This window comes from Culex quinquefasciatus, chromosome 2 (assembly GCF_015732765.1).
Source record: "Culex quinquefasciatus strain JHB chromosome 2, VPISU_Cqui_1.0_pri_paternal, whole genome shotgun sequence".
Classification (NCBI taxonomy): domain Eukaryota; kingdom Metazoa; phylum Arthropoda; class Insecta; order Diptera; family Culicidae; genus Culex; species Culex quinquefasciatus.
The window spans coordinates 97,827,378-97,842,966 of NC_051862.1; the positions used below are offsets into that span (position 1 = coordinate 97,827,378).

At 40.1% G+C, this 15,589-nt stretch overlaps 2 protein-coding genes across 6 annotated transcripts in view; both read right to left on the bottom strand.

Annotated features, from left to right (window-relative positions):
* LOC6044622 overlaps positions 1-15,589 on the bottom strand; it is a 226,162-nt gene that overhangs the window by 14,554 nt on the left and 196,019 nt on the right. For all 5 annotated transcript variants that reach the window (XM_038254067.1, XM_038254066.1, XM_038254065.1 and 2 more), the window contains one exon: positions 15,344-15,481. In XM_038254067.1, coding sequence (XP_038109995.1) covers positions 15,344-15,481 — 138 coding nt within the window. The remainder of the gene's footprint in view (positions 1-15,343; positions 15,482-15,589) is intronic.
* On the bottom strand, positions 6,222-7,391 carry LOC119767004. The gene is made up of 2 exons (XM_038254126.1): positions 6,701-7,391; positions 6,222-6,649 (listed from the first exon to the last, which is right to left on the bottom strand). The coding sequence occupies exons 1-2, from the start codon at positions 6,865-6,867 to the stop codon at positions 6,514-6,516; spliced, it is 303 nt and encodes a 100-aa protein (XP_038110054.1). The 5' UTR covers positions 6,868-7,391; the 3' UTR covers positions 6,222-6,513.

A 15,589-nucleotide genomic window follows, 5' to 3' on the forward strand; every position in this document is an offset into this window, starting at 1 on the left:
TTTATATTGACATTGTGTACTTTTGAAATGTAGTGCAATCAAAATAAATTTAAAGTTTTTAGAATCGAAGAAATCTGAAAGACAATTATATTCCAAACATCCAATGATTTGTTTTAAAGCAAACACAATTCAATCGCATTCATTTCCCCGTAGATGCACCTTCACAAATAGTGACTGTCCCTGCCCGTGCCCACGTTTGCAAATCGCCTCAAACAGCCCACAAAATTGCGCAACAATAAAAAAAAACCCAACCAGTATGAACCCCCCAAGCTGAGACAACTTTTCGCCACCACCCAGTTTGAGCAAACAATAAAAAGTTACATAAATGTCCCTCACAAAAGTTCCAAACTCATTCCGGCGATCGACGCTTTATTATCGTGTCCGGGGAAGGTGTGCTTCTTTTCTTTTAACCTTTCTTTGTTTTTTGTTCTTTTTCCGTTGGCTCGGTGAGTTAAACTTTGTACCTTGGGGCTTCCAAAAACCAGAGAGAGGTAAGTGCGCAAAGGTAAATCACCAAACACCCCGCAGAACCTCCCAACAACAAAAAGAGAGCAAAGAGAAAAGAAACAACATCCACCCATTAGCCGTGCCAGGACGTGGTTGGTGAAGATGTAGACGACGAGGCAGTAGAACGGCGCTACTAGTGTGATCAAAAATTATATTGTCAGAATAGAATCATGGTTATGTAGATTTTCCTACTAATCAAAAACGCCCTTGAATTGTTTGCCAATATTTGAAAAACCATGAGACATAAAATTAGATAAAAAATCTTATGACTTGTGACAATTTTTGGTTGTAATGTTGTTACAAACAGTTATAAAAAAATTCAAATTTAATTTAATTTCTGAACTTTTTCAATCTAAAACTAATTCAATCAAAATTAACAAAAAACTGAAAAAGTGTGTTCGATTTTTTAATGAATTCAATGCCTTGAAATACCGCATTAGCTCAATCCAAGTATTCAAGGATATACTATTCCATAATTTCGATGCCGGCCAGCAGTTATTGGATTGAAACAGACGCACTCACATAAAGATAGTGACCTCCGGCGTTTAAATAAAGCTATAAACTTTCTTTATTTATCGTATTTTTGGTTTATAGAACAATCCAGGCACTTTTGGGAAACATATTTAAGAATTAGATAAAAAGATGATAACAGTTATCTTAAAGTTGCATATTCAAATTCAAAATGATGTTTGAATCAGATTGCTCGAAAAGTTGCATTCAGTATTATCTAATGAAAAATGATTTTCTCTCTGATATGGCTTATTTTCGGATCGTCAAAACCGAAAAAATCTGGTCACCCTAATCACCAACCCGCGAGTCGCCCCCGAAGCCATACAACTGTAAAAACGATTCAAAAAGTTTCCCGACACAGATCAAATAAGCGCTTTGGCCACCACCTTAGGACGGGCCACGGTCCCGGAATGTGGGGCTACAGATCGAACCATGTCCGATGGGAAAGAAGGCAAAAAAAAACCTAACCAATACCAGGGAGATGAGCTTTCGAGAGTGGGAAACAATAATAACAGTAGCTCTCTGCTTTTGGCCGCTGGTACTCGAGCTAACTGAGTTGGGATTTTGCTTCATTTTGTTGAATTAACCTAACCACCTAACAAATTCTACGAGTCGAGGGTACATTGTAGCAGTGGCGGCTACGTCAATTAGGGGTTGTAATAGGACACTGAAAGTTTGGCCGGTATTGTTTGGTTACCAAAGTTATGAAAGCTCAATTTTGTTTTAATTGTCTTGTCATTGTTTCGTTTGATTAACCCCCTGTTAACACAATTGATTGAATTATTCAAAACATGATTTTTTTTTGCCCTTTTTCACTCTACTAAGCTGGATTGATTTTGAGGGGCTTCAACTCAAGCATTATTGCGCAAAACGTGATGGTCTTACAACCAGGCACAAGATTCCTGATTACTGTTACGCATCCTGACTAATTGTAACGGCTCGTCGCTGAGGAGCCATAAATTAATTCATCTGCATTGGGGCTTGTTATCATACCCGCACACGATATATTGATGGTCAGAACCACATCGCCGACCAAACTTCACACGACACTGGCTGGTGGGTTGGCGCTGTAACAATATTGCCAATAAACCAGATCCCAAACAGCCGGAGGCCACCATCCGATAACAGCGTACTTGTTGATGGAGATCAATGGAAATATAGAGTGCCTTGTAGCGGCTGTGTAATGTTGTAGTTGCTCATAACACCGAATGCGTCGATTCGAAATTAGCATACTCGTAAGCCCATCTGACCAAGTCTCTGTAATCATCGGGGCTGCATCATGTTGCAAATTAGTGCGCACCACTGTTTGTGAACAATATGCTAAGCACTTGATTAATTTATTTGACCCGGAAACAGCCGACAAACTGACAAACCTTGATTGTGTCCCAAAACAAGACTGAGCTATGGAAGGTGAGCTAACTCATCATTTGATTAGCCTTCATGGCAAATTTTTAACTACTTTTAATATTGTGCTGAGCAGGAAAAATGCATTTTATTCTTGTATATTGCTGAAAGCCTTTCACATAGCGCAAACAAAATAGTTTGAGCAACATCCTTGGAAACTTCGCTTCCTGTTCCGATAGAGAAATTCTCTAGAAAATATTTCATTTCGTTTTATATATGTCTATAAATCACATTTTGTATTTTGTATTTTTAACAATCTTAACTAATATAACTTTTTTTTATATGTAACTGGGGACACAGAAAACTGGGGACAATGTTGCTGTCAAATAGGCCAAACTGTTAAAGTCACTCACAAAATGAACTTTGAGTGATTTGAGTTCATTTCTGACGTCACGATTTTCTAGTCTATGGACGCCTGTCATGGTGGTGAGAATCTGGTTCAGGTGGAATTGATTATTTTCGCAATTATCTTTTCCTAGGCAACTTGGGCTTAGACAATTATCACATAACATGGTGAAGTCCAGTCTGCAATCCACTAAAATCACCGTCTTCTAGCAAAGCTAAACAAGTGCTTACAAAATTTCGACATTGTTTGTGATAGGTGACAGAACAGTGCAATCGTCTTCACCACGACAACTTGATTTTGACATTCTACTTCCGTTCGTTTCACACACAAACAAACGAGTGCTACGCAAAGCCACTCACACAGTCATTGACTTCCCTCTAGGAATACAATCGCTCAGAGAGCGGTCGTTTGACAATCTACCGAGATTTCGACCATCTCACCAATAATCGCATTCCAATGACTTCTATCACCACGCAGCAAACACAAGGAAGAGAAATAGAGACGAAAAACGAGAGACGGTAGCTTCACATCTCTTGTTTTATGTTTTTACTCTTTCATTATCAGTATTTTAGTTAGAATTTATCAGGATTCTCCTATGGGTAATTCTCTACCAATTCACACGAAATCGGGAAAAGTTGCCCCGACCCCTCTTCGATTTGCGTGAAACTTTGTCCTAAGGGGTAATTTTTGGCCCTGATAACGAATCCAAGGTCCGTTTTTTGATATCTCGTGACGGAGGGGCGGTACGACCCCTTCCATTTTTGAACATGCGAAAAAAGAGGTGTTTTTTCACTAATTTGCAGCCTGAAACGGTGATGAGATAGAAATTTGGTGTCAAAGGGACTTTTATGTAAAATTAGACGCCCGATTTACTGGCGTACTCAGAATTCCAAAAAACGTATTTTTCATCGAAAAAAACACTAAAAAAGTTTTAAAAATTCTCCCATTTTCCGTTACTCGACTGTAAAAAACTTTGGAACATGTCATTTTATGGGAAATTTAATGTACTTTTCGAATCTACATTGTCCCAGAAGGGTCATTTTTTCATTTTGAACAAAAATTTTCATTTTAAAATTTCGTGTTTTTTCTAACTTTGCAGGGTTATTTTTTAGAGTGTAACAATGTTCTACAAAGTTGTAGACAATTACAAAAATTTTGATATACAGACATAAGGGGTTGCTTATAAACATCACGAGTTATCGCGATTTTACGAAAAAAAGTTTTGAAAAAGTTGGTCGTCGTCGATCATGGCCGTTCATGGTCACCCGCGACAGACACGGACGACGAAACAAAGAGAAACGCAAAAAGTAACTTTTTCAAAACTTGTTTTCGTAAAATCGCATTAACTCGAGATGTTTAGAAGCAAACCCCTTTTGTTTATAAATCATTTTTTTTTGTAAGTGTCTGCTCTACAACTTTGTAGAACATTGTTACACTCTAAAAAATAACAATGCAAAGTTAGAAAAACACGAAATTTTAAAATGAAAATTTTTGTTCTAAATGAAAAATGACCCTTCTGGGTCAATGTAGATTCGAAAAGTACATTAAATTTCCCATAAAATGACATGTTCCAAAAAATTTTACAGTCGAGTAACGGAAAATGGGAGAATTTTAAAACTTTCTTAGTGTTTTTCGATGAAAATACGTTTTTCGGAATTCTGAGTACGCCATCAAATCGGGCGTCTAATTTACATAAAAGTCCCTTTGACACCAAATTTCTATCTCATCACCTTTCAGGCTGCAAATTATTGAAAAACACCTCTTTTCGCATGTTCAAAAATGGAAGGGGTCGTACCGCCCCTCCGTCACGAGATATAAAAAAAACGGACCTCGGATTCGTGGTCAGGGACAAAAGTTACCCCTTAGGACAAAGTTTCACGCAAATCGAAGAGGGGTCGGGGCAACTGCTGTGTGATTTGGCGGAGAATTACCCCTATTCTATAACCTACTATCAGTATCTTATGCCTATTAATTAGCTATTTAGCAATTCCATCTGAAAAGAGCCTAAATAAAAAAAAATCTTGGGGTTCCTTAGCCGTATTTTTTGGTTTGACTGTTAGGGTGACCTACACTGTGCTACGATAGTCCCAAAAATGACAATTTTCTTTAACTCAATGTCATTTCGAAACATTTGAGTCTTGGCTTAGATTATTAATTACCTAGATGTCTCACTTCGGGATTTTTCCATACATCCAGTTGGCGACACCCCTTTAGCGCTCCGAGCGCCACCACAGTCGAGTTACAGGTACTAAAATGTTTGAAAAAATCTAAGCATCCTGTGCACTTGCCTTGATGAATGTTTGTTTTGTTTTTGACAAAGTGTCAGCGGTTTTTTTTTCAACTTAGAACAATCTGTTTTTGTAAACTTTTTCCATCCCGAAACATGGAATATCTCGCCCTCTAGGCGTACGATGATCTTGACGACGATTCCTAGTAGAAACATTCCGAGCAGCGAATCAAAAAACGACCTAAAGGATCGCAGACTGTGCCCGCTCGTTTGCGACCTCGCTTTGGACTGTGCCAATGTGGTCCCCAGCAGCTGGGAGGAATCATCTCGTTTGGTGGCACCGACGGTGGCCAAGCTGAACAAAATTCCGCGCTACGTGAAAACGTTTGTTTGGTGAGGGTGGTTTAAAAACAGCTAGCGATGTGAAGAAGCTACATTCTACTTTCTTTCAGATAAAAAGGCCAAAAACTTTAGCATAACCTTGGCACATCTAAAAAACAATCAGCTTTGATATTATGAATCAGAATGAGAGCGTCCGCCACCGTCTTCCACACGGAAAAATCCCCCCCCCCCCCTTCAATTGTCCACGTGATTTATGGATGGTCCCTGCCGTAGAGTACTATTATTGGAGGATGACTGCCTGTTCGTTATCATTAAACCGGCAGATCCTTCTTAACACTTCGGTTTGTTCCATTTCCGTAAACCGCACTTCTTGCTAGCGTTTAAGGTTGGTGACGTGTTCCCGCGTGCCTGCAGTCAGTAATGATATGCTTTTTGGGCTTTGATGGCAATGGGACACTACTTGGTGCCTGAGGAACCGGTCCAGGAGTGGAGCTAGGATTTCGGTTGAGGAAGGAGAACAAAATTGTGTGTTGATGAGGATCCGAGCCTAAAGTGCCATACTTTATTCGAGTAGTTTACATATTATGGTTTCTCCTGCCAAACTCTTATCCCTGCTTCCTTATTCTAATGGACAACACAATTCTCCCTACTCACTACCAGATGGGCCCATCCTTTCGCTACCCAGACCACACTTGCTTCTGCTACCCTGCCGCACCTCCACGTCATGCTCACACCCACTCTCGACCCACCCTGTGTTCGGGTACCGCGTTCCTGCGACCTCGTATCATTGACGCAAGCGTACTCCGACCGCCTCACGATAGCGCACTGCTTTCCCACGTCCAAGTGACGCGCACACGTTTCCGCATTCGCGCGTTGCGTCTCCACGTCTCCACGACGTACACACCGTCCGCCTCGTGTTCGCACACTGCGCTTTCACGTCTTCCTGATGTTCGTCTGCCTCTCGCTAGCACTCTACTTTTCCACGCCAAGCGTCGCGCGCACGGTTCTATTTGCCATCGTGTGGAGCGCAAAGTCGCCTTGAGTCCTCGCGACGACCGCTGATCGACCAACCTATTCGAGGATCGACTTGTGCTCCGTAGACCGCTTCTGCGCACCAAAAATTGTATACAAAACGCCCCCTTTCCGTGTGGGGGCGTTCTTTTTGGATTCGATCTCTTTAGAATAGCAGTCCGTGCACCTGGTGGTCACATTTGGTAGCGCTGGTTGCAATGTACGTCCAACTCCGCTGGCGGTGCTCGTTTATGTGTTCCTTGACGTCGTGCCCGTAGCGTCGCGATGGACCGATTCCCAGTCTAAGAAGGGTGGAGTTTAGATATTATCGCGATAGATTGACACACACTTACAGGTGTCTCGGTATGAGATTTGCGGAGTGCCGAGTTCTTCTGGTGTTCTTGTCCTCCACGTGGTGCTCTTGCACATGAGCCACACTCCTTGTCCAAGTCTCTGCTGGTGAGCTCGCCGGGATGACTTCAGCTGGCTCACGACACACTCTCGGCACTGAACCGGTCATTACCAAATTACCCTTGTTGGAGGTAAGCACACCGTTGAGGACAAGGCAACGGATTTTGGTAGACCGCTTTAAAGTATTTCTCGGAAAATTTTAAAGAAGACGGCAGTGGTTTCTCGAGCCTGAAAATGTGAGACGGATTAAATTTTTTAAACGTCCGACTTTTTTTGTTAGGTTTTCTCCTCACACATCGCATGATCTGCAAACACGGCTCACACGGATTCATTGGCAGCAATTGGAACGTAACTGTTACTGTTGCATGCTTTTCCCGACAACGACATTCGGGATAAGCGACTTCCTGAAGAGAAATTTGGCAGGAATCTTAATGAACGGCTCACCGTAATATTCAAGCAAAATCTCGAGTTTTGACAAAACAATATCAACAAAGTTTCGAAATAGCAGGCAGGTTGCTATGATATTATAGAACCCTGAACTAAAACTGGAGAGAAAAAAATGTTCCCTTCGGAAATATCCAAAATTAGTACCTGTGAATTGCCACCAGGTGCAATTTTGGCGTGGCGGTAGTGTCACCAGCCTCAACAGGGGAGTGGCATATCTATATATAATTAGTCTATGGTCTTGGACACAAACGAAAGGTGTTTAGTTTACCTTTCAAGGAAAAAAATTAGATCCGAAAAACCCAAGCCAACATTTTAAAAAGTCGTATGACAACTTTAAATGGTGTTTGACCGTGTCTTGACCAAAAAGCCTCTGTCTGATTTTTTTTAAATTGCTGAAAAATGACAAAAACGAGAAAAAACAACTATTTTCACTAAGAATGCGATAGCTTCAAAATTTAAGAGATGACCTTTACATGTTTTGGTACCAAAATTTTCGTAATTATAAGACGCAATTTTTTGTACCCAAACATGTATAATAATAATAATAGGTCATCACTAAAATTTTGAAGTTATCTCAGTTATAGTGTAAAAGCTGTTTTTTTGCCGATTTGTTCATTTTCCTGTTTGTGTACTTTTTGTACGACTTTTTCAAATGTTTGGCTGGTTTTTTCGGATCTCAATTTATTTATCCTTGAAAGGCAAACTAATAACTTTTCATTTGCGTCCAAGCCAATTAAATTCGGTTGAAATGATGCGGAGCTTTTTTGAAAATATGCGTTTTTTTCGAAATTTGTCCCCTGGCACGGTGTAGATTACCCTAATGGCCAAACAAAAAAATATGGGTCTTATTATTTCGGCTAAGAAACCCCCAGAAATTTTTTTAGCCCAATCAGAGTATTTACTTTTTTTTGGTCTAGGCTCTTTTCAAATGGAATTTTTGTACTTATATAGCGTTCTTTTTTTTCCTTATCTTTTCCAATTGTTTAAGTGTGTTCATTTTTGTTGTTGTTAAACTAAATCATTGGCTATTTCATTGCAAAAAATAGTTTAGACATAGTTTGGAACTTTACAAGAATTATTACCTTTTTAATTTTCCAAAAAATGGATAGTTTTTGTTTCCAATGCTTTTTGAATGTTAAAAATTGGTTGAATATTGAATTTTGCCAAATTTTATATCAAAGCACGCCTTGAAGCAAGGTTGGGTTGTAGAGGGATAAAATAGTTTTTTTTTTCAATTTTAGTTTTTAGCCGTAAAATCAAGCATTTGTTTTTAATTCTAAAAAAAATGTTTAAGAGGCGAACTTGAATTTTCTGCATATTTAATTTATCAAAAATAAGGTAAATTTTTTGATGATTGAAAAAATGTTTGAAAATAGATTTTTGTATTGAAGCGCACACTGAAAAAAAATCAAAAAGCTTATTTCACTAAGACATTTGAGTCATATAGAAGCCCTCATTAAAAATCAATAATCATCAAAAAATTATTAAGAGAAAAATTAAATTTTACCACCAAAACAATAGTTGAGTCATCCGTTGAAAGATATGTGAAATGATTGAAACGATAAAACGAATGCTTACAGTTGAAATAAACTTTAGTATTTGTGAAATTGAAAAATATTTCAAGAATTTAAATATTTGTTAACAAATCTGAGAGGATTTATCGCTCCAAAGAGCAAACGAGATGAGTCGTTCAAATGATGATCACCAATGATTTCACATCTCGACAATTTTGAAATTGATGTCATTAAACGCTTCAATTTTGTCAAATAATGATAGATTTGGGCTCCCTAAATACGCTCCAATTGACAAATTGAATTTTAGTGAACTCCTTACCAAAAAATAAAATTATAAATCTTTATTGAAATGCTATGAAATCAGCTCAAGCAACCATGCGCACCTCTTTTTATTGCTAACCCACAGATAAACGGGGGTGCGTATGGTTGTTTAAGATGATCCATACGATTTTACCCAAAATTTACAATTTTATTTATTGCCTGAGAATTGAAATTCAATTCTGTAGATTGGAGCGTGTTCAAAAATTTTGAGGTTGGTTATATGTGTTTAAAAAAATCTAACTCTGCGATTTTTTATACATTAAACATGTTCTTTTATTTATTTTTATGATCTTTTTTGCCTTAACCCGGGCATGGTCTTCGGGTCTATATGACCCAAGAGCATGATAAAAGTTATCGTAACTTTTGACCTTTGGCACTTACAGAGCTGAAATTTTATGACTTTGTGCATCTTACCAAGACACACATTTGAGCCAAAAATGGACTTCCGGTGGCCACCGGAAGTGCCCCCCACAAAAAAAGTCACACTTATGGTACTCGGGTCTATATGACCCAGAAATGTATTTGGCTGCCAAAATTCGGAACCTTGACCGATTTTGGATGTCTTGGCCGCAAATGAAAGGTTAGAATGTCTACTTTGCGATTCCGACTGGAAGAACCGGTTTTGGGCACTGTGGCCACCGGGAACCTGCTACAACCGAAAAAAGTCCTTTTTGAGGCCCCGACTTTGAGGACCTGTATCTCCGGAACGATAACACATAGCGGGTTGCTTCCAGTTGCATTTGACGGAAAATAACCTCAACTTTAAGCTCCCGTAGAGATGATTTGTCAAAAGTGGACACCGGTTCCGTTAACCCGGAACATCCGAAAAACATGATTTTTTCAGCTTTTGTTATAAAATCAACACATTAGTCAATTTTTTCAACCGGATTTTTTGTAAATCATTACATTCGTATACTATATACTACCCCTGACTGTTTGGGATCGTTCCGGCCAACTGTGGCCAATCCGGAACCGGTTCTAGGGTATCACCAAAACGGTTCCAATAATGGTATCGCTAGAAACCCGTCATGTTGCATATCAAACTTCATGAAATTGAAAATTATGACCATCTGAAGTCATTCCGATATCCTCTGACTCACCCTGGTCACTCCGGAACCGGTTACCGGTGGCCACTGGGGACACTTCCGAGTATGCAGGGAAGCATATCATGCGACATATCAAACTTCATGAAATTGAAAATTATGACCATCTGAGGTCATGCCGATATCCTCTGACCCAACCTGGTCACTCCGGAACCGGTTACCGGTGGCCACTGGGGAACACTGCCGGAGTATGCAAAGAACCCTACCATGCGACGTATCAAACTTCATGAAATAGAAAATTATGACCATCTAAGGACATGCCAATATCCTATGACCCAACCTGGTCACGCTGGAACCGGTTACCGGTGGACACGGGGGGACACTTCCGGAGTATGCAAAGAACCCTACCATGCGACGTATCAAACTTCATGAAATTGAAAATTATGACCATCTGAGGTCATGCCAATATCCTATGACCCAACCTGGTCACTCCGGAACCGGTTACCGGTGGCCACTGGGGGACAATTCCGGAGTATGCAAGGAAGCATATCATGCGACATATCAAACGTCATGAAATTGAAAATTATGACTATCTAATGTCATGCCAATATCCTATGACCCAACCTGGTCACGCCGGAACCGGTTACCGGTGGACACGTGGGGACACTTCCGGAGTATGCAAAGAACCCTACCATGCGACGTATCAAACTTCATGAAATTGAAAATTATGACCATCTGAGGTCATGCCAATATCCTATGACCCAACCTTGTCACTCCGGAACCGGTTACCGGTGGCCACTGGGGGACACTTCCGGAGTATGCAAAGAACCCTACCATGCGACGTATCAAACGTCATGAAATAGAAAATTATGACTATCTAAGGTCATGCCAATATCCTATGACCCAACCTGGTCACGCCGGAACCGGTTACCGGTGGACACGGGGGGACACTTTCAGAGTATGCAAAGAACCCTACCATGCAACGTATCAAACGTCATGAAATAGAAAATTATTACCATCTGAGGTCATGCCAATATCCTCTGACCCAACCTGGTCAATCCGGAACCGGTTACCGGTGGCCACTGGGGGACACTTCCGGAGTATGCAAAGAACCCTACCATGCGACGTATCAAACGTCATGAAATAGAAAATTATGACTATCTAAGGTCATGCCAATATCCTTTGACCCAACCTGGTCCCTCCGGAACCAGTTACCGGTGGACACGGGAGTACACTTACGGAGTATGCAAGGAAGCATATCATGCGACGTATCAAACTTCATGAAATAGAAAATTATGACCATCTAAGGTCATGCCAATATCCTCTGACTCAACCTGGTCACGCCGGAACCGGAGGCCACTGGGGGACACTTCCAGAGAATGCAGAGAAGCATATCATGCGACGTATCAAACTTCATGAATTTGATAATTATAACCATCTAAGGCGGTGGTCACCAAAATGCGGCCTGCGGGCCGTATGTGGCTAACCGAGGTCTTCTGTACGGCCTTCGGGATGGTTTTGAAATTATTTTGGAATCCGGCCCACTTTGCGTTCTCATATGAAGTTCGCTAGAGAAATCATGAACTAAGTTTCTTTAAAAAGAAAAAAATATGTTTTTTTTTGACGAAATATTTATAATTGATTTCTGATTTCTACAATATTTATAAGGTCATGGGAAGTTTTAAACTAGTGGTGCCTTATTTTCCTGTAGAATTTATAAAGCGATTAAATTTCTAAATTTGGAAATAATGAATATGAAACATTCATTCCTTTAAAAATATAAAATTATGAATGTGATAGTGTGACAAAAACTTTGTATTATCTGGGAATCACGTTGCTAAAAATATTAAGAATAAATAAATATCCAACAGTTCTAAACATCAGATCACTTTCTGACTAAAACTTGTTAGAAATATTGAATAAGGAAATTATAAAATATGAATTCCGAGCTAATATTTTTTGGTTCAATTTTGTTATCCTAAAAAATCGACAGAACATAAAAATCTATTTGATTATATTTTTGATCTTTTTTTTTGTGCCCGAATCTTTGATTCAAAATGAAACGAGAAGATTGTACTTCGTACGAAAAGATCTTAAAAAATTTCAAAATCATTGAAAAAACACTTTTTTATCTTGTTCAATAATACAAATTTTTCGAACCAAAATAAACTTCTAAATTTCAATAAATATGATTTTTCCCTATAACATACGGATTATTCAAAACTTATTACTGTTTCTTCAAAATTCACTCAAATAATCATTGAAAAAATGTTCAAAACATTCAAAGCTTAAATGGAACAATCAAACCAAATGTGTTCGCAAAACCAAGAAAATAATTATAAACAAAAAAAAGTTAATATAAATATAACAAAAAAATATTTTTTTTTAAAGTGAAATATTGTCGAATTGTACAACATTTATATTTTAAAACATGAAATATGATGAGATAAATTTATGAAGAATGTTGATTTTTTTTCAATTGATTATGTATAATTGGTGACAGTTTCTAAGTTGTCAAAAATTTAGTTGTTTGTCAAAATTTCAATTTCAAACTATTCTACTCTACATCTTATTTTTATTTATATTTTACTTGTTGCCCACGACTCTGGGGCAAATTTTCAAATAAGCCTAAATTTATCTACTACAGAAAATTAAAACCATCATCAATTAAATGGTTCTGGAATGGTAATCGGGCTCGGTTGTGTAGCTGCTAGTGTGATTGCGTCCACATTTCTTGTGACGAGTAATGTGTCATCACGCCTTCTATTGGATGGGGAAGTAGAACGTCGGTTCCAGCCTCAGTTGTTGTACGGTCATTTGATCATTCCAGTTTTCTCCCTGCTATAATTACAATCAACACTCCAAACCAAGCCTGCTCCGGTGGAGTCGCTGGCGGCGGTTGGATTCCCAATCAAAGGTCGTCAGTCCGAACTCTGGGATGGAAGGTTCCTTTGAAAATGAAAAGGATTTGGTGCTCTCCCCATTAAAACCTTTTAAATCTTAGGTTCGAGAAGAAACTTCAAACTTGGTTCTTTGCATGTTTCACAAATTTCCTCCATTCCCAACCCATTTTCGGTTCCAAATTAATCAGGATGGGCCGGAGGACATCGCCACCAGAAATTGTCTCCCAGTGGCCAGGTTGGATTAAAAAACGTGGGCAAGACCTTTGGTGGTCATAATTTGCAATTTCATGAGGTTTGATATGTCTCATGATATGCTTCCTTGCATACTCCGGAATTGTCCCTCAGTGGCCACCGGTAACCGGTTCCGGCGTGACCAGGGTGAGTCAGAGGATATTGGCATGACCTCAGATGGTCATAATTTTCTATTTCATGAAGTTTGATATGATGTCGCATGATATGCTTCCTGCATACTCGGAAGTGTCCCCCAGTGGCCACCGGTAACCGGTTCCGGCGTGACCAGGTTGGGTCATAGTATATTGGCATGACCTTAGATGGTCATAATTTTATATTTCATGAAGTTTGATACGTCGCATGGTAGGGTTCTTTGCATACTCCGGCAGTGTTCCCCAGTGGCCACCGGTAACCGGTTCCGGAGTGACCAGGTTGGGTCAGAGGATATCGGCATGACCTCAGATGGTCATAATTTTATATTTCATGAAGTTTGATATGTCGCATGATATGCTTCCTTGCATACTCCGTAAGTGTCCCCCCGTGTCCACCGGTAACCGATTCCGGCGTGACCAGGTTGGGTCATAGGATATTGGCATGACCTTAGATGGTCATAATTTTATATTTCATGAAGTTTGATACGTCGCATGGTAGGGTTCTTTGCATACTCCGGCAGTGTTCCCCAGTGGCCACCGGTAACCGGTTCCGGAGTGACCAGGTTGGGTCAGAGGATATCGGCATGACCTCAGATGGTCATAATTTTCAATTTCATGAAGTTTGATATGTCGCATGATATGCTTCCCTGCATACTCCGGAAGTGTCCCCCAGTGGCCACCGGTAACCGGTTCCGGCGTGACCAGGGTGAGTCAGAGGATATCGGAATGACCTCAGATGGTCATAATTTTTAATTTCATGACGTTTGATATGTCGCATGATATGCTTTCCTGCATACTCCGGAAGTGTCCCCCAGTGGCCACCGGTAACCGGTTCCGGAGTAACCAGGGTGAGTCAGAGGATATCGAAATGACTTCAGATGGTCATAATTTTCAATTTCATGACGTTTGATATGTCGCATGATATGCTTTCCTGCATACTCCGGAAGTGTCCCCCAGTGGCCATCGGTAACTGGTTCCGGAGTGACCAGGTTGGGTCAGAGGATATCGGCATGACCTCAGATGGTCATAATTTTCAATTTCATGAAGTTTGATATGCAACATGACGGGTTTCTAGCGATACCATTATTGGAACCGTTTTGGTGGTACCCTGGAACCGGTTCCGGATTGGCCACAGTTGGCCGGAACAATCCCAAACAGTCAGAGGTAGTATGTAGTGTGCGTATGTAATGATTTACAAAAAATCCGGTTGAAAAAATTGACTAATGTGTTGATTTTATAACAAAAGCTGAAAAAATCATGTTTTTCGGATGTTCCGGGTTAACGGAACCGGTGTCCACTTTTGACAAATCATCTCTACGGGAGCTTAAAGTTGAGGTTATTACCCGTCAAATGCAACTGGAAGCAACCCGCTATGTGTTATCGTTCCGGAGATACAGGTCCTCAAAGTCGGGGCCTCAAAAAGGACTTTTTTCGGTTGTAGCAGGTTCCCGGTGGCCACAGTGCCCAAAACCGGTTCTGCCAGTCGGAATCGCAAAGTAGACATTCTAACCTTTCATTTGCGGCCAAGACATCCAAAATCGGTCAAGATTCCGAATTTTGGCAGCCAAATACATTTCTGGGTCATATAGACCCGAGTACCATAAGTGTATGTACGAAACGAAGACCATGGCCAGGTTAAGAATGGCTCTAATAGGTGTCATTTCCAGTCGACATCATTTTCTTTCTGTTATTTGTAGAAGAATTTTACGTATCGTGATTGATTTTGCATTTTAATTTACTATTTCTGAACCCTGAACTAGAACCATCATTGACAGTCATTGGTCCAAGAGTGAATGACTACCATCAAGAACATTCTATTTTACATCTATTAGATAATTTAAATGTTTTTTTTTTTCAATGTCTCATTCGCACTGATTAGCTTAGCATAAACATTCAGTAAAAAAATAGACTTTCGAACAGCCAGAGAATTTCCCGAGCTGCAATTTTCTCATACTTGCAGTACACACTAATTACCTGAAGTCTGCATCGGAGTACGCGTGTGCCATAGCCGGATCGTAGTACGGATCAAAGCCGGAATCCGCCGAGCGCTGGGAGTTCCGCACGGATCGCCGGATGCTGGTCCCGGCCGGTTGTGACCTCATCGAGCTCCGACTAGAATGGAAAAGGGGAGGAAGAGAATAACAACAACAGGGCAATCAGCTTTCAATTGGACCATGTTGGCTGGTCTTCTATAGCTATCTGCTTCCCAGGTTTCGAGAC

What these genes read in the sequence shown, in the direction of transcription:
- LOC119767004 (XM_038254126.1), bottom strand. Translation starts at nt 6,867, where the DNA reads ATGACCGGTTCAGTGCCGAGAGTGTGTCGTGAGCCAGCTGAAGTCATC. An exon ending in AATCTCATACCGAGACACCT is followed by an intron (nt 6,650 to 6,700) that starts GTAAGTGTGTGT and finishes CACCCTTCTTAG; the next exon opens with ACTGGGAATCGGTCCATCGC.